At 41.4% G+C, this 24,581-nt stretch overlaps 1 protein-coding gene across 5 annotated transcripts in view; it reads right to left on the bottom strand.

The window, feature by feature from the left end:
• Positions 1-24,581, bottom strand: part of CDK6 (cyclin dependent kinase 6) — a 141,539-nt gene that overhangs the window by 35,970 nt on the left and 80,988 nt on the right. For all 5 annotated transcript variants that reach the window (XM_048305556.1, XM_048305563.1, XM_048305533.1 and 2 more), the window contains exon 5: positions 7,040-7,149. In XM_048305556.1, the coding sequence (XP_048161513.1) occupies positions 7,040-7,149 (110 nt within the window). The remainder of the gene's footprint in view (positions 1-7,039; positions 7,150-24,581) is intronic.

The raw sequence follows: 24,581 nt of genomic DNA, 5'->3' as shown, positions 1-24,581 counted from the left end.
GCTTGGCTAATTGAATAGTATTAATGGAAATAAAAATTTAAGTAATGACATACTGTTACTTAATTTGTAGTGAGGGTCATTTAGCACACATAAACAAAGCCCCCTGTCAGATATGCATTTGCAAAGTTACGTATTGATTATTCTTCAAGACCATTCAACAGCAAAGCAACTCATCATAAGGAATAACTAACCCAGGATATATCAGGAGAAGAGGACATAGTACTTCTAAATTTCCAAGCAGTTCTCTGCAATAGCAGCATTTCTGTGAACAATTTCCCCCAAAGCCCACTGTCCTATTCAATCTCCAGATGAAGAACACACTCAGGCCATTGAGAACCCATGGCTCTCTGTTGAACACACATTGCCAGATGTATACCTACTTTTTTTTTAAAAGTGCAACCTTAAAAGCCTGTATCTGTGAGAGATTAGCACCTACAGGAGGAGCTAATTCAGACCAAATGAGCACATGATGAAACTGATGCTAGTTAGGACAGACTCAAGGAAGAACTGGACTGCAGATCTCTTCGGAGAGAAAAGCCTGTCCTGTTCAAAGCACCACGGAACCTACAGGCTCTGTTACAAGTTATCACTTTGTTGCCTCTGGTAACAAATGGGAGTTGCACCTCCTTCTCTGGGTAAGGACAAGCATACAGTAGCTCACATACTCATGGCCTGACTTCCTTTGAAGCTACCTTGTTATGTGTGTATGTGTTTGTGTGTGTGGTATTTTAACAGACTGATGACAATAATCATACTTCCAGAGTAGCTTAAATTCATGCAAATTTAACTTACACACACTCTTTTGCCGGTGCTATGCAGCCTCATGGATCCCAGAAGAGAGACACTGTGAATTCCACCCTCAGCCTCAGCTCTCAGCTGACAGTTCGTAATAGCTCCCACATACATTGCAACCCTTATTTTAAACGAAAGTCTCACAGTCCTGGGTTTATGTCACAGATGAGACAACTGAAAGCTTGTACAGCATCACTGAAAGACGTGCAAAGCATGGAAGCTGGGACACCACTATGCAACACCCTCTCCTTTCTTGCTGGTTTGCAGCACTGTCTTTTACAGCGATCGCTGCAAGTGCTGTACTGTACACATTAACAGAAAATAGCTTTGCCACTCTTTGTGCCACCCTGTCACACTGACTTGTTTCTGAAGAGGTTACAACTCCTTTGAACTCAGGGTTAATTTCAGCAATGATTTCAGTGAAGCCAAGACTTTACCACATGATCCAGCTAAAGAGAGTTACTCTTTTTACTCAGTGGCAGAAGCTCAAACTTCCCTATCCAGCTTCAGGTTTTGGAGACAGCTTAAAAAAAGGTGTTCCTGTTACACTTGGCTATTTCTGTCTGCAATCACTTGAGCATCTTCATCCCACAAAGCATTAACTGAAATTTCAGCTGCAGAGCTGACTGCTCTTCCTCTGCTCACGAGTCAGGTAGAGGTAGAAGTGAAGGGCACATTCTGAGTGGGTTTCCCCTCTCAGAATCACAGGAACATCAGGGTTGGAGAAGACCTTAAAGATCATCAAATCCAACCATCAATTCAGCACCACCACAATCGCTCCTATGCCATAGCCTCAAGTGCCACATCTGTCTCGAACACTTCCAGAGACAGTAACTCCACAATCTCCCTGGACAACTTATTCCAATGCCTGATCACTCCTACATTGAAATTTTTTTTTCTAATAGCTAATCTGAACCTTCCCTGGCTCAGCCTAAGGCCATTTCCTCTTGTCCTTTCAACTTGAGACATGGCAGAAGAGACTGACCCCCACCTCACTACAACCTCCTTTCAGGCAGTTGAAGAGAGCAATGAGGTCTCCCTGAGTCTCCTTTTCTCCAGACTAAACAATCCCAGTTCCCTCAGCTGCTTCTTATGGGACATGTTTTCTAGACTCTTCACCAGCTCCATTTCCCTTCTCTGGACACCCTCCAGCACCTCAATGTCCTTTTTGAAGTGAGGGAACTAGAACTAACCACAGCACTCAAGGTGCGACCTCACCAGTGCTGAGTACAGAGGGACAATCACTTCCCCAGTGCTGCTGGCCGCACTATTCTCATGGTCTCCTTCCACAGACCCATTCTACCACCTGGTTTTTATAGTTGACACAAGAAAGAACATGCAATGGACCTGATGATGGCACTTCAAACTGTACTAATAACCTATGGCTTGTTTGGAAAGGGGAATAAAGATTTACTATATTTTAGTGCTTTAGGTGATCCACAATTACTCAATACCCTAAGACACTGTAGCTAAGAATGAGTATGTGTACTGCTAGTTTTTTTAAACCTGATGTTTTATGATTCTAGGCAGCCCGTAGGTCCCAAATCCAGTGTTCACGTCACCAGACAAGGCTCTAAGTTTTGATTTTATCACATCTGTGTACATTATCTAGAACAACGAAGTCCCAGGCTCGCATTTTTTCTACACACAAGAATGTAACTTCTCTAATCGGACACATTTATACCACTGACAGATGACTTATAATGCCAATAGCTTGTTTCCCTGTGTCTGCTGTTTGTGTCCACCAGGGAACTTGGCCCACCACAGGTATTTTAGTAGAGTCACACATCTCTTATCTGCTGTTATAATTTTCAAGCACAGTTGGTAATGCAATAACTGTCTCACATGTATTAGGAGTTGACAGAGTAGGCTGAAAAATGAGACAACTGCTAAAAACATGATTTAATACTTAAAATGAATAAATAATAACCTCATACTATTCGTGCCAATTTTGCGGCTTATGAATTTCTGGGACTGATGATTTTACCAACAGCAGGCTGATTAGAACACCATGGTGCTGGTGCATGAACAGTCTCAGTAAGAAACCCATGTGATCGGAATTAATCTCCCTCCTGGATAGATGAAGCTTGTTGCTCTGAGATAATACTGTTTTACTTTTGCTTTGAAGAGGTGGAAAAGGGTTTTGGGAGAGGAGTGTCTTTCCAGTTTTGGGTTTGAATTGGTGCCTGTAAACATGCAGGCATAACACTGGCCACCCTCTAGCGTATGACTTCTTCAGCTTGACCAGGCTGTAAATAGAACAGAGGCTACAAAAATTCATAGTCTCTTCTGATGATTTTTAGCTCTGTATTTACTCCAAAGGGAGACAAACTCAGTTGCTTGTTTAATATTATAGTTAAATGTGCCTAGCTGGAATTGTTACATAGATAGCCTGAGTCCCACATGCACACCTACCAACCTCCTAGTCTGTGCAGGATTGAAATCATACAGGAGCGGGGCTTTGAAAACCGGGCATGTATAGATGCACTAGCCACGAAGCACCAAAACATTCTGACATTTCTCAAGACTAACTACTCAGAAGAGAAACCAAGATTGGTGATCCGAGTTCTCTTTTATAGAGCATTTCACCCAGCTCTGTATCTGGGATTCCAGTCTTTTTCCCCTTTCATCCTCATTCACCTGGATTAAGTATTACCTAACTGAAGCAAGAAGACAGACAGCCTTTTCTTCCCTAAAACACAGGTCATGGCTTCCTGCTTAGCAGCCAACTACACTCCCTGAGCCAGCTGGAAGAGTTTTATGTATCCAGACAGAAGTGGATGCTACTTCCACTTTAGCCTTTCTCTTTAATGAGGTGTTCACTGAGTAGAAGGTACAAAGCCCTTTCCTACTGGTCTGGAAAATGCTCAGCCTCAAAGCATAACCTTTTTAAAAGCAATTAAAATCTTTATCTAAACACTTAAAAAAAGCCAAAGGATGTCCCCATGCCCTCAGGCCCCTGTCAATCCTGCCAGCTGTATCTCTGAAGGACTCTCTGATATGGTAGCAAGCCATAGCATACATTACAATTTTCCCCACTGGTCTTTACTATCCATGCACCAGAGTTTTTAAATCACAGAGAAAACAGGCACTATGACAAATATGTTTACACTTTCATTAGATAACGACACTCCATCCAAATGTCTAGAAGTCACTGCAAACTGTTTAATTAGACAGGAAATTTAAAAACTGGAGCTGTCATACAAGGAATTTTTCAAGTAATGCTTTATTTTGGGGGTGCTGTCATCAGCAGTGCACATGGACAGAGAAGACACACAGAGCAGAATAGTTTCTGTGTACATAACATATACCTGACTATTGAGCAGTTTATTGCTGATCTGTAAATAGAACAGGATCCTTGGGAATCCAACTGAGGGATTTTAGGATACAAACTCTATGCATTCATCTCTGCAGAAGCCTATAAATCCATACCAAATTAAAATGTGCGGTTTTAGAATAGCTGTGACTTTATACAAACCTCAGGTTGCGGGAGGAACAGAGATGAAAAGTGTCATTTTTTAGCTGAATCAGCCAAGATGAGAGAAATGTTCAAATTTACTCTAGGTGTATCTAGACAGAGATGTATTTATTTAATTTTTTGTGTCTAAGTCCTTTATACACTTCTGTATACACTTTCAGATCTACTTCTTAAACAAATACGTGGTTTGCGTTTGTCTTAAGCTGTTTTAGGTTAAGGGTGATTTAAACTGAGGTGCCATCCACTTAAAAGACAGTGACCTGTAGCATATAGACTGGACCATTCATACAGAGCTCACTTTTCTCCTACGCTTATCGAGACTTAAAGCACCCTCACTATGTTTGTGACAGCCTACAAAACTATTCAAGCAAACTCAAACTGTCCAGTGTCTCCTTGACATGAACAGGATTGTGGTATGTTTTGTGATGCTGTGTAGTGTTTTATTTTGAAACCCATTCCAGTGAAGTCCCTGGGATATGAAAATGCCCAGAGGAGTCTCAGTATGTTTCTTAAAAATGACAGACCTTTCAGTTCTTTAAAAGAGAAAGCAAAAGAGAGTAGGAAAAGAAGGCAGAAAAGAACCCAGTAGGACAGCAAAATGAAAAGGTTGTTTTAATATCAAACCCATGTCTACCACACAAGTTTTAGCTGCATTCTCACACTCTTATCCTATCAACACCAGTGGAAATACAAATTGGTGATTACCCAAGGGCACTACCATTTCCCAGCAAAATTGCGATTGCATTTATTCAGTCTTTGGGATATAATCCACGGAGTTTGCAAAATTTTACATTTTATTGCTACCAAGGTCACAGTAACATGGGCTTTCTTTTGCAATCCACCAGAAGAATCTGAAAGACAACACAGATCATGCAGAGAGTATTGCAATGTTAACCCACGGAGACACCATCCAGTGCTGTTTGCTGTAGCTTTATGGAAAAGAGCCTTGCGAACAGTCTTCCAAATCATGCTTGTACACTGAAGCATGCAGTAGTCATATTGTTTGCAACGAAAGAACACAGTACATACAGACTTGGCAGATTCCTGACCTCTACAGTTTTTGACAGTCTCCCAAATATAAGACTGAGAATGTCAGACTGACCTACATTTGGCAAGAAAAATAGAAGTCCTGGTTTTATTGAACTCTGGGTCAAATCAGATCTCATTTCTGTAAGAAAAAAATACTGATTTTCTAATATTAATGTAACATTCGCATTTGTATATAAGTAGAAAATTTAATTTACTGTGTGGATTTGGAGATTCAGCAAAACTCATACACCATTACAAGAAAAAATTAAATTAAATTGGTGGAGTTTGTATATGGCAGCATTTCTTATCTGTCAAAATGCTTCCAATTAAATGGGAAGAAAAAAAAAGGTTTGAGCATGTAATAAAGTTCTGCATTTTTTGGCCTGTATCACTCTTACTGAAAATGAAAAAATGAAGTTGTTGACTCTGCTATTTGAATCAGAAAAACAAGCAGCAGCTTAATGCTATTGTGAATATGGGCTAAGGCTGAATCTTTAAAAGTTTGCAATGGAGAGTTTAAATGATATTCCTAAAATCCTCATTCTTTTTTTTCCTCTCATTTTCTGACTTCATTTCTGAGTCAGAGACAGAGAGGGTGGAGGATAGCTCTACCCAGGCCATTTGCCCAGGCAAGAAGCCCAAGAAAAATGATTTTTCCATATAACATTAATAAGTAGTAAAACCCCAAAGTTATTTTGCAAGACTTCAATTAGTATTTGAACTTACTGTATAAATTACACAGTTGTTTCTCAAGGCCCTTACAGTATTGCGTCTCCTTGTAAATTGTACTGATTTGGGGTTTTAGGCACCCCAGAATATACTTTTCTTTCACATTTTCTTTCTGTATATCCTTTGGCTTCACCATGGGTGTTACAAAAAGCTATACAGTTTTTACATGCAGATCACCCAGGTGATGACAACACCCACTTTTTGCCTTTAGCTCAACCAAAATGCATGTGATTGGATTCGTATCAAGACAGATTTACCCTGTTAAAATTCTTGCAGGTTTGCTCCTCTCCACACCCTACACAGTACAACCTCCACATCAGTGTCTTTCCACAGGCAAAGACCAGTACTCAAGAGGAACTCTTGCATTCACAGCTCACCTGCATCCAGCTGTAATATTTTGTAGTTAGATAGTTCTGATTTCACAGAATCAGCTAAAAAAAGCCATTTATCTGGGGGGCGGGGAGGGAGGGGGGACTTGACTACATTTAACATCTCTGTTACCCTAACCTCAGGCTACATAACTTATTCTTTAAGAATCCTACCTCTGTTTCCTACCTCTAGAAAACAACTTTACAGTGACTTCTTAGATCTCAAATATCCCAAGAGCAAACTGCAGGCAAACACCTGATGCTTCAATGCACAAACTGCAGAGCAAGAAGACTCTGCTGACCACAGTGCCCTGTCTTCCTCAGGCTAAATCCTTTCCAGAATCCAGCTTTACTCAAATTGATCAACAGCCTCTGTCACCCCGTTTTATCTGCATTTGGATTCAGATTCAACCAGAATACAATAATGCTCATGCAAGCTTTACCAAGAGCTGAGGCAGACTCCCATCAAAAGAGACTCCAAGAGCAACAAGTATGAATTTGCAATGGGCATTTATATTTTGCGCTGCAAATAAAATATCATACCAGGCCTTTCCAATATAAACTGATTCAGTGTATTATAACAGGCATTATTGCACATTTTTTTAAATGAAAAGTGTGAAGAAAATAAAACTGCATTTCTTACTTTCGACGGAACATTTCTGCAAATATGCAGCCAACGCTCCAAAGATCAACTGCTGTTGCGTAACTGGACTGAAGCAAGACTTCAGGAGCTCTATACCACAAAGTAACAACCTGCAAAACAAAAAGGAACAGGAAAGAGAGTGCTTAGCAGAAGAATTACAACCTCCTAAGTGTTGTATGTACAGCTTCCACTTAGTTTAATCTATATTGTAAAAACTCACACATTAGGGCCAAGTGGTTTAGCCAGCACACAGAAAAGGATTCTGTATGGAAAATCTCGGTATCCATAGCTGCAGTGATGACGACTCAGAAAGTGAGACCATTTCTTGTCAAGAACATTGCAATTCAGGGTACAACAAATCTATAGTTTCAGAGCACAGCATTGGTGTGACAGTCATAGTACCACACCACACTACCACCAACTCTTTGAAGCTTTTGCAGCTTACAGATCCCAAACACTTTCCAGTGGAGATTTGGACACTCCATAGGGCAAGTCAATTGAACAAGGCCTTGTTTTCTTAACTTTTGTGGATATAGATGTAGTCACCAGAGCCAAAGGGGAAACAAACAAGCCAGGGAATGCTGTGGGTTTATCCATAGGACAAATCAGAACCTGTAGCATGTCTGTCCTCACCTCTTCATGGTTTTATGTACTGTTTTCTATAAAAGAAATGAAGCTAATTCCAGTGCATGGGCCAATTAGGGTAAACATGTCTGACCTGTGTCAAAAGTCCTCTCTGAAGAAACTGAAGAAATTAGAACTTTTTAAAAACAGTTGGATACAGACAAAGTCAAACCCTTCTCAAAGCTGCTCCTTACCAAAGGTATCATTGCTGTCTACTGTGGTTTCCTTGCACACAAAGGAACCCTAAACTGTCAGGTTTTAACTAAGCAACACAGCACAAGTATTCCTGGTGGATTCCTGACTTTTACAGTTGTGTGACTGTCTCTGCCCATGTGCTGCTGGTTAGACCAGCAGTAACTTCTCTCACCCTGTATATTCAAATGACACACTCTTTCCCATGGACATATGCCATGGAAAGCTCCTGTTTTCAGGCTGTTCTTATCCTGGTGGTTATGTCACAACACGTTGTAGAGACCCAGTGGGAATTTTACTGGCACTACTCCATCGGTTTTGATAAGTCCTGCTCACTGGACCCACAGACATGGGACAGTTTATATTTATCCTTTTGTATCCCACAAGTAGACCAAACACAGATGAGGCTGGCTGTATCTTCAGGATATTTGCAGAAGAACACAATGAGCTTCTGCAGAGTCCTGTGTGAGCTACTATCTTTATAGAATATAATCTCAGAGCCACAGGAGTATTCTCCTCCTGAATACAGTTATAATCCAGTCATAACAACACATGACCATCAGCTAAGTGCCAGTATTTTCTTACTCTGTGCTATAATTTAAACCTCTGACAATTAATATGGGGCCTGGGAGGGTCTCTACAATTATTGTTTTTTTCTTCAACAAACATGAAGGTGGGAAATGTAACATGCAGGAGGAGCATGAACCAAATCAAAATTCTGAAACAAAAATGATAGAAACAAAGAAAATTTTAAGAATGAAAATAACTTTTTAAATTATGTTAACTAGGATAGTGAGTTCAGAATTTCAAGACCAACACAAAGAAATGTGTAATAATAGTGGGGTTTTTTATGATAACAATGTAATTGTCTTCTAAAGAAAAATAACAATGGAAGTAATCAGCCGAATTTGCTGGTCAAAGTCAGATGAAACAAAAGTAAATACAACATTTATTACTATCATTACATGCCCTGACAGCCTTCAGAACCACTGAATGGCTATTGATAGGAGGTTCATGGATATTTGCAAGAGTGGTTGTATTTGCTAACAGTTCTTTTAAATACTGATGTTTATATAGAAAATTTGCCTATGAAACAGTTCAATAACACAGTACAAAGTACTGCACCGGCAAGTTACACTTCCAGATACCCATTCACAGAAATAGATTCCACTTTTGTGGAGGTTGGGCATTACTTAGCTCCGTTTGTCTTGTTTCTGATTTGCTACCATACGAGTGATGCTTTTATGAAACACTTCTCTCTATAAAAACCAGAGAAGTTTCTTCAGAGATTCACTCCAAGGAAAGAAGACAAATATAACCAGAGGTCAGGGATCCTCTCTGGAGCTGCCCTGTCTTGAATCAGATAGAATTCCCCCTAAAACATGTTATTTTTCCTAATGCAGATATATCTCTCAAACTGAACTACGCTTTTATTATCGCAGTACATTTGTGGAAAAGCTTACTGAAGTAATATTGCTCTGAGAAATTAGATACAACAATTTCAACCCATTACTGTTTGTGAATGGCTGGGTGTAGTATCAGGAGAAGAGCTGTGTAATCTCTGATCTGTGGGAATACCACCAAACCTCATGATTCCTGGTTTGAGATCCACATGGCTGTTCTCATACAGAGCATAAGGATGATTTATTTTCCCCAATCCCACAAACCCTGCAACATTAGGGCTCTGCGCTCTCAAAGGCAAAGAACTGGGGGATGCATGGTTGTGGACCATATGCCCCAAACTGAAGTCCTTCCCAGATAAGTGTGGCACAGGACAGCTGCTCCTTTCCCAAGAGATGCACCACGGCTCATGCCCGTGTCCGTGCTTGCTCAGGGGAACAGTGCTGTTTTTAGACAGCTGCGGAAGCGTGCAGCACGGTGGCTGCTTCTCCCATGTGACCCCTTACTGGCACAGTTCCCCAACCATTTGCACCCAGCTATGCTCCATGCATGCATACACAGGGGACTGGGAGATATTACTTGAGTAATTTGCAAAGCTAAACCTGTAAAATAGAAGATTTCCAAAAGACTAACAGTTAAATTTCAGCTAATGCCTAATTGCCTTATAGTCAGAGAGGACAGAATCTGTATTGAGCTGTTTTGATATGCTCTGTCATTAATGTGTCATTATAAAAGTGATGAAGTAACCTTTATGGTTTGTAATATACAAGTCTGTGTTTCAAAATGTGAACCTGAAAGGGATCAAACTGTACTAAATGTCAGTTCGCACACAAGTAATGCTACAGATGACTCCTTTTGTGGTCAGGGTCTTCTCCTGAAAAGCACAGGATGATGTATATGACACAGTGGTTTTGACAGTTTCACACTCTCTCTTACCATAGAAACCAAGAAAATATTTGTGGACATTGCATTAACATTTGTAGAGAAGTAGAAATGAAAATTATTCTGAACACAGGATATGGTGAGGCTGAACAAGCAGGTCATCACTTCCTCTTTAGCACAGTTCTGAGTGAAAAAAGGCTTTGCTTAGGTAAGCCACACCAGCAGGGAAACAAGGTCTCCCTGAGTGACAGTGCGCTCAACAGAGCTGCTTGATGAAGTCCCATTTTTAGGATGAAAAAAGCAAGCAGCTGCATCAGTACATCTCACTTAAATCTCTCCTGAAAATCTGACATACATGAAATGCATGATTGCTCTGTAGGAAAAGGGTCCATGTTCATGTGCTGATGGAGATCTTAAATTGTGCAAGACTCCAAAATACTTTGGAGGTTGTAGACTTTAGTGACCATGTTGCATTTTAGTCCTCTCACCTAAGCAACTTCTCTCCACTGCCTCCTCCTTGCTTCTCCTCACCCTGGCTGGTCTCTTCAGCTCCTCTCTTACATCCACCAGGTTTCTCCCAGATGTCCCATGACCTCCTGGCTTCTTTCCCCTGCCTACCTCCGCTTTCCTGCCATGCACACACCGGTGGTCCCCTGACAGCATCACCAAACATGCCTAATTCCCTGCTGCTCCTGTGCACACCTGGGTGGACACAGCCTGCTGCCCCGCTACATCCCATGTGTTCTGCTGTCCCTCACATTCCCCTTCAGCTTCTTTGTACCTCCAAGTTCCCTCAAATTTCACACCCTGTCCTCTCTTCTTCCAACTGCCTCCAAATGCTCCTGCGCAAAATGAGCTCCTTTCCCCCCCGCTTTAGCTTCTTACCCCACTCTGCCTGTCCTGAAGATACCCCGTAACATTTGTATTTAATAGATCAAGCCACATGTGAAAAGATTGAGAATATTCATACACTGGAAGCAGTAGATACCTAAGGAAGTAACTAAGTTCCTTTTCCAGTGCACATTCTATGTTTCTACTATCCAGATAAGACTGGATGGTATCAGGTAAGAAGGGTACCAGTAGCTGCAGATCACTACTTCTAACTATTTAAAAGTTAATAGATTTAGGCAGCACTTCAGGATGAAAAGAAATTACATGTATATGAGAGGCAGTATAAAGGAAAAGAACATCTGCAAAAGTCTACTGAGGCTGTGTCTGATCCTCTAAAGAAGGAAATGTGCTCAGGGAGAAGCAGGAGGAGAGCTGCATTTAGAGTCAGATAAAGAAAGAGAACTTCATTTTGAAATAAAGCTTTCTGCCTTACTACACCTGACAGATGTGGCTATCCAGCACCCTCTAGCCCAAGGAGTTTCAATCCTTCACTTCATGGTACCAGTTTGTGATGAAAAATCAAATTAGTGGGAAATGTCTACTCACTGGCAACGTGAACAGAAGATCTAGGCATTGTGTCAGTCTCATATAATTTCCATTTACTCTACAGAACATATTTTCATTTTTGTATAACTGTTTTAATTTAAACGGATCTTCACAATATACAGCCCTTTCCAAATACAGTTGCTGTCTGAATAGCATTCAGTTTGAAAAAGACAAACAGTGGTTTAGGGATGGGGTTGAGTAACACAGACACAAAACACTACATTTCCGTTTGCCACAGACTTTAAGTACAGACCAATGCCCAGTTGCACGGCTGCACGAACAAAGCAGGGATCAGACTGTAACACAGCAGCTATGTCTGTGCTAGGAAATTAAATGGGACAGGAAATGTTCCTTTGGCACTGAGACCAAAAAGTACAGAGTGGCTTATGTCCATATTATTAAATTCTCAGCCTCCCAAAAAAGGTGACCGCATGCAAACTGCTTATTGGGAATGGTCTTTGGTCCATGCTTAACTGCCAGTGCCTAGGAACTGTCTGGGGAAGGGCTGGTTGGAATAATTCCTGCCAGGAACCATTCTAATAATTTAACAGTATAGACAATTGAGCTCCAGTACCCACGAATGTTTTCTGGCACTGTTTAATCTACCAGCCAGTGAGTCACACTGTGGCCCCAGGTCTTCCTTTCACTCCAGAAAGAAGGCATTTTGCTATGCTTCCCTCATCTCCCCTGATTCAGAGGTGGCTCCACAAGAGTGAAGGCGTGGGGGAGGCATGGCCTACTGCTCATCTCACCCAGCAACTGGTCTTACTTTGTCCTAAACATGTTGCACAGGTCAGATGAACACACACTTTATTTGATTACTATCAATGGGGAGCATCTGACTGGCCTATATGTAGACATCTTCCTTTTAGATATCCAAAGCTGGATGAGACAAATTCTATTCTAATTAGTTCTGAAGTGGCTTGGAGGAGGCCCGTAAAACCTTTTAAAACACTAACTTTAATAGAAATCATGCCACAAAAGAAATTAGCAGGATGCTTAAATTCATATGAAGCATCCTTGAATCCAAGTAAAATTCTTCTTGTAAATATTTTGCTTTTGTGCCTGTGGTTTCTTCTGTGCTATTTTTGTACTGATTTTGTTAATTGTATTGACCATTAGATGCTGGACTGTTTTGTTACTTAAAGCATTTAAATCTCATGAAAGATTATTTGTAGATTTTTTTTTTAATGTTCCTTACAGTGGTTCTTAAACTCGATTTTTTTGTTCAGTTTTCTCTAACAAGGCTTTCACATGATCTTCAGGACATCTTTTTGACTGTTTTTCATTTATTTTTGTCCTTTCTTTTTGAGTAAAATGAAGGAATATAGCTACAGAATGTATGGTACAGTATGTAGAGTCAAGCTCTTCAGTGTCACTTCATGGTCTTCCAGTTTCACAGAACATCTCTTGTTTCAAACTGTTCACAAGGATTCAAAGTGGAATCTTGCCAGCTTCACTAAGAACCTGCTACTTCATGGCTTGTTCTTCAGGTGTGGGACTCTAAAACAACCTAAAAAATTTTCTTGAAGTTTTGTAAAAAACTTCTTCTCAGCTGTATGACTAAGCTTGACATATTTGCCACAGATTAGTTGGAAAGGACAGAATTACAGACAGCATATTGATTGAAGCCTGGCTTCAATCCCCACTGCAGAGAGAGGCTCTCTCTGACTAATCCACCTCCCTCTCACTTGGTAGAAACACAGCTGAAAAGACTCCACAGAGACTGAAAAGAAGAAATGTAGTTTCTGAACTGAATTTGCTAAAACGGCTTGCTGGTCTGACAGTGTAATGTTGCTTAAAATGAAGTCAGTGTAATATTAAAAACTGCTTAGGAAAAGAAAGAATTTGTTTAATAAAGTTTCATCACCTTCAGTTTGGAGTATGGACCAATAACCAGGACTGAACAGGGAAGAAGTGGCAAGCCAGAGGGCTGGTGACACTAGGTTGTGACATGTTGGCATTTCTGCAAGATCATAGGCCCTACACTTGTCCTGTGTGCTGCTCTGAGTCCTCCTGACAGCCTAAGGTGGCCCCATTTCCCAGCCCTCTTGTGTAACAGATCCACTACCATGCCTTGCTCTGCTCCAGCAATGATGATATTCCCCACCTCCCCTTCAACTTCTGTGACCCCCAGGAGCACTCCAAAGACCTTTGGAAGTGGGTCACATCTATGCTGCTTAGGGAAACGATTTTTGTGTGTGTTTTTGTGTGTGTCTGAGTCCCAGGAAATAAGGGAGGGGGTAGTCTGGGGTGTGCTGGAGGCAGGAGCAAGGAGAAAAGAGGTGAGGAAGAGAGGAGAGATGATGCCTCTGAAGGACCATGCATAACAATTCCAGCACAGGCAGAAAACATGTTCAAAACCCACCTGTCCCACAGGTGTAATGAGGCCAAGATAGGGGATTTTAGCATGTGCTAAATTTTAGCTTTTGTACAATGATGTGTTTTTCATCTCTGGTTTGGAAAAGGGGTGTGTCTGCATTACTTGCTGGCAACTGTCTTACTGTGTTTTCCTACCACTATCCTTAGAGCATTCACTGAGCATTCTGCACTTATAAAGCAAACCTAGGAGTCTCTTTAATCTGTCTCTGAAGACCTATTATTATTCCTAACTGTGATAGAGAAGGTAATAAACACTACATTATATTATGTGCTTTAGTTTCCAGGGATAATATCTGTCTGAACAATTAGATTTGTTTAATCTCTCTTTTAAGTAGTAGTTCTTCCACTATTATGTAACTGTTTTCAGTTCCATCACAGAGACAGGTATGGCTGGAGAGAATGTTTCTCTCTAAGAGAATGATGATTATAGTTTGTCTGTTTATAGAAACATTAAAATAGTTTCCCTTTTAAAGTAAGTGTGTATCAAACTACTCTGGTGGCTTTTAAAAAGCACTTTACTTCTTGACGAAGGATTTAGCATACAAAACATGAAATCCTTTCCAGTGCTATGGGTCTCATGAAGTGCACATGGTAATACCAATTTTATCTCTTTATTCATATTTGTCTCTATTTTGGGCACAAGCCTGATGAATTGCTTTATGAAAAGTGGAATGAATGTTGTTATCATACCATGAGTTAAATCATCAAGCAAAAGATTATTTATTTATAGAAGACACAAATCCTGATCACATGTACCACCCACTATCAAGTTGCTGTTTTAGAATGGGATCTCCTGTTTTTGATGCTAAAACATTTGTGCTTTGAAGGAAATATGGTTTAGCATCTACTGTGAGCTAACATGACAAATAAAGAAGCAATTCATTTCTTAGACACAAAATTAACGAGAATTTTCCTTCTTTTATTTCTAGGAAGAATCACATCACCCAGTGTGACAGTGCTGCTGAAGAGCATTTCTAGGTACATCCGTTGTCAGGAAGTGTGAATGTGTATGTTTGCACATCATGTGTGTAGCTGAAGATACTTTACCTACATTCAGTGGGTTTTACCTTAAAAGTCTCTGTGCACTAAAGAACTGTAGGGGACAGCTACTAGAAAGGAAAACTGGCTCTTAACATGAGGTAGTATTTCAACCACTAGTGATTCAGACCTCACCTCAAAACTCATACAAGGAAATATATTTCTACTAAGCAGAGTATTTCATAGAATTCTCTACAGACACGATAAAGAGAACATTTCTGAAAGACTATCTGAGACTTCAGGTGAAAAGTGTTTTATCTTTATACAAAAAGAAAGGGGAAAAAATAGTGTCAGCTGTTGCAGTGGGGATCCTGCAACACGCATATATCAAACCAGGAGTCCCGTGGAAAGGAAATATATATGGACAGACAGATTCTTGATAGCTGTTTCAGAGATGTTTATTTCTCCAGCCGCATGGCCGGAGCTCTGCCCAGGAACTGTTCCAGTCACAGGACCAAGGGTCCTTCTGCCCGCGCAGGGAACACAAACCAACCAATGGGAACGAGGCTGAGCAGGGGCAGGGAAGCCCCGTGTCTGTGCCCTCAGGGCCCCTCTCCCAGGGCTACACGGCGGGGGAGGAGACCCCAACACCTCACCCGTTTTATTTTAATAAAAGGAGAATGAAAACAACTGGATAAACATAACAAGAACAGTTTCAAAACAAAACAAGCCACCCTCCTGAGTCTTTAAATGTCCAAACAGATTCTCTGGAACATCTTAGGGCTGACAGAAGGGAGACAGAACTCTGAGCATGCTTTGTGGGGAAACTGAGGCAGGAGAGGGTTTAACTTCTTCCCTCCCCCTTTTCATCCCCCACTCGGCATTGGAAAGGGATTTTTGGGGAAACAATTGGCAAAAGCATGGTTTTGTGAGGGAAACCATGGATGAAAAAACGGATTGGGAATACACTGGGGGTAATAGGACATAGGGTAAAAGGGAAAGGTGGGATTAGGAAAGGGAAACTGTAGGGGGGACTTACAATGGAGATACTGTCTAACATGACTACGATTTTTTGCATATATACTGCCTTTTACAGGAACACCATCAGGCCCAGTGACCTGCGATGCTTGTAACCCTTTTCTCCCTAGTACAATATTAAATTCCACCACCTCTCCATCTCCCAAGCTTGGGATCCATTTTTCAGGGTTATTCTTTTTAATAGCAGTTCTATGCACGAATATGTCTTGCTGGTTGTCACACCTTGTTATAAAACCATAATTTTGCTTAACATTATACCATTTTACTATCCCTAAGGTCTTAGTTACTATGATCTTTTCCTTTTTCCGAGTGGCTGCTGTTTTCTGTCTCGCTGCGTCTTTGCTCTCTCCTTCGGTCGCTCCCGTGTTGGAATTGTCGGGGCTGCTGGTGCCTGCGCGCTCTTCCCGGGGTCGCGTTCGGGGCTGCGCGGGCCGGGCCAGGCCGCGCCGCTCAGTTCTCCGTGCGTCGCCTCCTCTGGTCGCAGCTTCGCTGCCGCTGTCGGGCGCTGCACCCACGTCTCGGCCGGGCCCCCGAGCGATGACTCCCCCGCGCCCTGCTCCAGCGCGCGTCTCGGCTGGGCGCGGCTCCGTTCCACCGCCATCGCCGCCAGCCGCCGCCCGCGCGCCGCCCCTCTCGGTCGGGCGTTCCCGGGGCTCGCTCCACCACGCGCTGCACGGGGCCATTCGGGCACCGCCGGGTCCCGCCGCTCCCCGCTCCGCCACCGACACTGCGGCTCGCGTGGCTCCGCCCGCGCGCGGGAACTGCCTCGCTGCTGCTCGCAGAGCGCTCGGTGCACGTGGCCTGGGCCGCACGGTCCCTGCGCCAGGATTCCCTTCGCCAGGACACAGCTGACATTGCTCAACAGTCTCAGTAACTAAATAATATTCACGAAAATATTCTTCCATCGGCATATATTTTGACTCCAGTATTAACTGTGTCCAAACGGTTTTCCAAAAGCCCTTGGTAAGAATTAAATCCCAAGAAACATAGAAAAAGTTCTTAAACAACCATGCCAGGAAGTGTTTCAGTTCTTTTTGAGCTTGAATCAAGCTAAAATTTACAAATCGTTGTTCAAGAATCATTTTAAGTTTAAGATAAATGTCCATATGCGGCTCTGAGAGCCAAGAGTCTTCTCACGGTTCCTCCATAGTTTAGATACGGAATAGCAAAGCAAAACCAAGAAGAGGAATCCAAAGTTTCCAGGGTTTACTCACACAAATCAGTCGCTTAGGGATCGGGGATCGTTCTGCTCACAAATCTCCACCATTTGTTGCAGTGGAGATACTGCAACACGCATATATCAAACCAGGAGTCCCGTGGAAAGGAAATACATATGGACAGACAGATTCTTGCTAGCTGTTTCAGAGAGATGTTTATTTCTCCAGCCGCATGGCCGGAGCTCTGCCCAGGAACTGTCCCAGTCACGGGACCAAGGGTCCTTCTGCCCGCGCAGGGAACACAAACCAACCAATGGGAACGAGGCTGAGCAGGGGCAGGGAAGCCCCCGTGTCTGTGCCCTCAGGGCCCCTCTCCCAGGGCTACACGGCGGGGGAGGGACCCCAACAGTCAGCAACACTACCCTACCTGATCCAGACCCCACAAAATTCAGACTTGCCAGGTCGTCTTGTGCATTTTAAACCATTGAAACCATGATGCTCTGAGCTGCAGTGCAGCCTTCTACGGAACATGGGACAGCTCAATTCTTTACAGAAATGGTCAGCTTTGCATGCAATGAGGCTTGTGCTCATATTGCAATGTATTTACAGATAGAGATACTTAGCAACACTGAGAGTGACAGACTTTAAACAGGTAGCCATTCTTCAATCATGCTTCAAGACTCAGTAATCAAATCTGTAGACCGAAACAGCAAATTCTAATATCTATCTAAGAACTAAAAAACCCACAGGCAGAAAGAAATAAACATCACTGTCTTCTTATGCAGATCAAGTCAAACACCTACTGTAAGGAAGAAGACAATTCCTTCCACAATTCCAAATGAAACTAGAGCTAAAAAACCCTAAAAAAACCTAAAAGGTGGTAGCCTGAGACTGTGTCTTGCAATACAGATCTTGTTCTGGCTGCAGCAGCTTGGCTTGTTTCCACTTGCTCAGTCACCTGTTGGCATCAGCCAGCTGAGGAAACAGTCCTAACTTCTAGTACCAGATCTTGGGCTTTGTTTCAGGTGCTTTTCTCTGCTCTACATTTTCAGGCCACAAAACCAACTCATCTAGCACCCTGCATATTCCCACCTTTTTTAGAGTCTCTCACATCACTTTTGCCCTGTGCCTGGGAGCAGAAGAACATGTAGCTCTAACCTGTGCCAAGGACCAAACTGTGGTCATCTCCATGCCAAGATCCCCCAAAGCTGCCCTTGTGACTGCCTGGTCTTTTCTTGGCTTCATCAGACTAGAGAATCTGAGCCCTACCACTTACAGTTTGACTTGATAATGAAGAGCAGCTTTCCACTGCTACCAGAAAACCAGAGTCTGGTCAATAGAAAGAAGTGTTCCCACTTCCTGGGGTGCTGTGTTGGACTCCAGTCCTGAACATAAAAAGCCTAAATGAAGCAAAACCATGAAGGCCACCACAGACCTCTCTCCCATGGAACTTGGGCCCACTTCTGTCAAACCATCTTTAACAAAAGGAGGAAATGCACAGAGAAACCATAAAGAATGGATTAAACTGGGCCAGTTCTCTAGGTGAGAGGCTTTACTGCGGACAGCTTGGGAGTCCAGACAGCAGAAACTTGATGCAAACAAATTCTACAAGATACTGTTTTCATTCAGTTGAGAATGAAACTTAGAAACTAATGTTGTGCCTGGAGGCAAAGTACCAATTTCACTGAGAGCATGGTACAGTAGATAAAAGCGACATCTGTCAGTGATGGTCATGTGAAGCAATAGCTTAGAGTAAAAGCTCCTATATTACAGCAGAACTCAAAGAGAACCCAGGGTTGCAAACAAGTCAGCTTCTTTGCACTAGAAGCTTCACTTGGGATGTACCTGCCCTCACTATTTCACAAGGTGCAGACTTCAACTGGCTTATCATCACGATGACCATCACGGAGCTGGGCCTTCCTACACCTATGGCATAAAGAATTTGAGCAACTCACTGCTAATCTGTTCTACATTTGAAACTGAATGCAGTAGATTTTACTATGGCCTTACATCAATCTATGGCTTTAAACTGAACTAAGCAAAATTGTAAATGATTTCACCATAGAGGTGAAACTCCCATTAAATACCTTTCAAGAACTCCTTGAAATTACATTTGGGAAACAAAACCCTCATGAAACATCTTTTTTTCAATAACAAATGTGAAAACAGAGTTGTAAAGCCACACAAAGAAAATAGGAAAATATGAACTTTCCGTATACAGATGCAATATATGCATAGGTGTATGCATTCATACATACCTAAACATACCACAAATCATTAGAAATTAGTTCAGTCTTGAAGTAAACATCACCAGGACAAAGACCTGCTGTAATTTCCAGCCAAAAGCAAGGACTGGAGAGAAAGGACAAAAACAGTAAGAGGGGTCTTCAGACTGTCTGAATCTCACATTTAAGTAGCTTTGTGAGCTTAAGACCAATAAAATGCTAGGCACAATCCACTGATTTTCTAAAGCTCTTTGTAGACATCTTTAGTTATCAAATTCTTCCTCCTTACTCTGAACGTGTCTGTGGGTGTTACGTGTAGATGGTCACACACATTAGAAAGACCTGTACTGCAGAAACAAGCAGCTGCATTTGAGCTAAAGCACTACTGTGAGTGATGCATTTTTGGTAGACAGATACCCTGGGTAAATGGATGTTTTCAACAAAGGTTCATATGGAGTCCTACCTGGTGAAGCCTGTAACCAACAGTGGTGGTAGAAGCACTATGTGTTTGCATCTACATGAACATCTTGTGCAAATGCTATTAGGTGAATCTCAAAGTGCAAACTCAGCCTAAGGGGATTTCAATGGCACCTCCTACAGCCAAGCACATTCTGTGACCACAAGGCTAGGGGTTTTCTGGGTGACAGCTCTTTCCTTACCTTTGCTGAAGCCAAGTCACTATTCTGCCAGGAGTATATGAGTCATGGGGCAAGACTGTGTCTGAAAGCAGCTGAGAGCTTAAGAACCATTAGCTGGAAGGGGCAAGGAGCCGAGTTTCTGGATACTGCTCTGGAATGTGTATGCATTTTACATTAGACCATCACTGGATAAAAATAAAAGCAGGCATTAATTACATTAACCAGGCTGGATTCTACTTTGTATCTAGACAGACTGTATTCCATATTTCTGCTTCTAATGGATGGGACTCACAAAAATTCTAGAAGACAGCACTCTGCTTTATTCTGTGGAGAAAGAAGCAACATCTCCTCCATTGCTACTTGATACACTACTCAGTAGCCCAAACTAGGGTTCACAGCACAAAGTGAAGTCCAAGATTTTGCAAGAAGCCAAAAAACTTCGTCCACTTATAAATGTTACAACTATATGACAATTTAGCAGAAAACCAGAATGTTACAGTTGGTCCAATACTAGACCTTGGTAGACTTTATCTCCCAACTTTAAAGCTTGTGTGATTAATTTATGTTATTTTCAAGAAGCCACATTCCAAGGAAAATTAATTACAGATAACACATTGTATTAGTCAGATAAAGAAGACATGAATTAGTCTAGATTACTGAAGACTCTACTCCAGAGTGGTCACAGACTTATAAAAATATAAAATGTTTAATTTGTGAAAATAATGCTGTAGATCAGACTTCTACAGATAACACTCTCAAAACTGATACAAAGCATCAATTATTTCAGCTAAAGAGATAATAGCTTAAGACAATACAAACAGGAATGTTCAAGGTAATGAGTGCTTTCATGTTACAAGTTCTCAAGTCTGAGGGCACTGCATCAGGCTAAAGGACAATGAGATAAGAACAATATTGCTAGTTACTAACAAATGGCAGATAAAAGACCTCTTCTGGATTCTGATTAAGTGACAGCATTCTACACATTCCTGTGAGTTGAGAAAGTTTGCCTGAGAACAGCAGCTATGTTACATGTGAAGCACCACTAAACAAGCGTATCTCTATGTTTTCAAATTCCAGCATGAGTAATGGCTCTTTCTCCCATCTCTTTAACTTGAACAGAAGCCCCCTCTCTCCTTCTGGACACGCAGGAATAACTTGCCATGCTTCAGTTTCCATTAAGACATATAAATGTATATGCTGAAAGTAAAGAGAAGTTCTGTAGGACTCCATGGCTGCGAGCCAATGTTTACAATCCCCTGGGTGGGAAATGACGGGTGAAAGGCTCTCCATGGCAGGCTGTAGGAGTCTTTGCTGTTGCCGACAATGACCTTCTGCCTCTATTTTCAAAGTAGCTCCCTTGTTAACTCCTTGAACACTGTGTGCAGAGAGGCCTTAGAGAGGAAACGCTTTTTCTGAGAGTACAAATCCACTTTGAGGCATCTGTTTGACAGACTCCAATTCAGCAGTGGTTAAGGCAGTGTGGACTAATATGTGTACTCTGCATCTGCTTTTGGAGTGGGACACTAAGATGCAATTCTAATAGTCCAGAACTAGGCTTAACTGTGTTCTGCATGATACAAAGTGAACGTTCTCAGCTTCAGGGAAGGCACATCAATTTACAGGCACAGGGGTTTGTCAAACACTGAGCATAATGAGTCCCCAGGACAGAAGGAAAAATCCAATTTATAGAGGTATGTTTTAATTCTATCTGGCCAGTCAGCAGCAACGTTGTTTGCTGGTAGCGGTAATACCTTCTCTTGGGGTCTCCTTGGAAGAGCAATGATACTAAAAACTGAAGACATACTGAACTGCCATTGGTGCAGTGAAGATACACGACACAGCACCCAGTGTGGAAAGGAGATGTACTGCTTTAAAAGGTTTTGCCCCTCTCCTGCCTGACCATGTAAAATACAATATTTAGGAGATCTCTTCATGTGTCACATCCCTTTTGCTACTCTGTAAATCACTCATGGGTCCTAACAGTTCAGGAAGAGTCCTTATAAAAAAAGATAAAAATGGACTTACAAAAAAGGCCTTTTAAAATGCTTATTGCAATACATACTCATCTTTGAAAATACGTAATAAATCCAATGGAAACTAATATTCAAGCACTAGTGCAGGTGCTTTAATGGTCTCAGAGAGGGAGTCAAGTGCTCTTGTGAAAACAACCACCTTACTACCAGGTAACCTTGGAATATATTTTCCCATCATCTTTGAAACTTGTCTAAGCCTTTTCCCCGCAAAGATCTGTTCTCAGAAACAATAATTGCATGCAAAAAACTCTCTACATATTCCCTGAAAGGGAACAAGAGTGCTTGCCACCTCCAGAAAACGTTCACAGCATTAACAGCCACATAGAGACACCAACATCTATCCCCTCCTTGAACTTTTAGAGGAAATCCTGTAAATAACATCCTCATGTGATCAGGAAATACTTCTGTGTGTGGCTCCATGGATGCTGAAGAGGAGAGAAGAGGGAAGCAGCACCAGAAGCCAGAGCTGCTGCAGAGACACCAAGCCCAAGTATCAGCAGCTCTGAGACTGACACAGACCAACAGCCTCTAAAGCTGTTGCATTGTCTAAGGTTCTAAACTTAAAGAGGAACAGGACAAGCTGGTAGGACCTCAGCTGTTTTTCTGAGGCAAAAAATTTTTTGCATGAAAAGGCTAATGTTATTAGGCTGTGTCAAAAAACACAACTAGACATCTCAAAAACGCTCCAACCTAACTCCAAATACGCACGTAATTCCTAGCGATTTCAGTGGAAGCTCTGAGCGGTTAGAGGAAGACATCTGCAGACACTGAAATCACTGATATTTACATCTGTGCTTGGCTTTCATTGTTAGTACTTTAAAAAGCAGTTTTAGAAACAAAAAATTAGAAATGGTCTGTGTGTTCTGAAGAGTATACAATTGCAGCTAATAAATACTATTTTTTTCGAGGAAAATGGCAGCCTGGAAGAAAACGAATTTTTGATGATAGCAAACAAAGAACATATTTAGTTTGGAATATTTTTTTTTTCTGTTAATATGAGGTTTTGTTACTGCTGTTTAAAATCATTAATGATCCTGGGATCAGAAACTAAGTGTTTGCAAGACCTAACAGTATTATTGTTTTTAGAAGGATACACTCAGGCTGAATTTAGAGCAAGTTAGTTTTTGTAATATAAAGCTTTTACAAAATATGGGTCTAAATGACCCATCTTTAAGCTTTTTATTTACAAAGCATCTTTAAACACCAGACAAACTTTGTTTTGTTTTGGGCTACTGCATGAAAATCTGAAAATGAAACTTCTTTGAAAAGAAATAGGAACAAGAGTAAAATAGCCCATGGGCACAATCCAGAAGACAAACAGAACTGAACAGCACAACTAACAAAAAAAAAAAAAGAATGGATTTTCAGTTACAGCAAAGGTGTTACCAGAATCAATAAAAGAGGCTTCTAAGCGCTTCTGAAGAATTGAAGTGTTAGTCTAGCAACATGCCTTGAAATCACTTATGTAGAGACTTACAGTATTTCTTAATACAAGTCTGGGGTGTAATCTTCAGGCTGAAAAATAATGTAGAGTGCTGGAGATGACCTCTCTTAACCATCTTGCTGTTCCTGTCTGTAGGACCTGGGATGAACAACATTTGACTGGGAAATGCTGTATACAAGAATGCTATCTATGTGTTGTATCTCATCTGTCAGGCACAAGTGTAATTTTAATCAGTTACATCTCAGGCAAGTACATAGTAGATTACATACCACTCCCATAATAAGTGATCTATAAATCAGCTTATTTTTCAAAGTTTAAAAGACTTTCGTTGTCCTTGTCTGCAGAAGGAACCAGTGTACTTATGAGAAATGAAGCCTATTCTAATTAATCTGACTTCCTGTGAGGTTTTAAGTATTTTGCAATGAGTAGCAGCTCACTACATGCAAATATATGATTTTTGATTTTTATGAGGAAAAAAAGGCAAATCTGTTATTTGGAACATAATTTTGGTATCGGTACATTTATGTTTTTAAGCATGGGCCTCTCTTGAACTTTGCTGACTTGGACTTAAAGAGAGTCTCATGCCTGCCAGCGATCCAGGAGCAAGCTGCACTTACCTCTCCCATAGATCTGACCCTTTTCTTCATCTACTGCTTTTACACCACTTTGACAGCTTTTTTCCAACTGACATCCCTAATTGTGAATAAATTACATTTACAGATGCCACTAGGGACACCTATAATGTGTGACGGGTCTTTAAAGAGAGTAAGAATCTGTTTCTACATGTGGATAGGATACACAATGGTTGGTTATAAGGGTATGAAGAAGGCATCCATGCACATGAAACAGCACAAGTATTAGTAAAAAATGAGTAATTTTGTACCAAGGGCCACCGGAAGATGGTCCAAGTACATCTAAAAATGCTGTATAAATATAGGACAACTTAAGCTCATAACAATAACTTATTTCTCATCAATTGAACCTGCTGTAGCTGCAAACCCCGTCACTGCCTACTGCAGCTGGTTCTCCTCTCTATACATACCAACAGCCTTCACACTAACTTGCATCTTCTTTGGAGAGGTGGCCTAATACCTGCAATCTGTTCTTGTTT

The sequence above is a fragment of the Corvus hawaiiensis genome, chromosome 1 (assembly GCF_020740725.1).
Source record: "Corvus hawaiiensis isolate bCorHaw1 chromosome 1, bCorHaw1.pri.cur, whole genome shotgun sequence".
NCBI classification, from domain to species: Eukaryota; Metazoa; Chordata; class Aves; order Passeriformes; family Corvidae; genus Corvus; species Corvus hawaiiensis.
The sequence above is the reverse complement of the archived record's forward strand: the minus strand, read 5'-3'. Positions and strand labels throughout refer to the sequence as shown.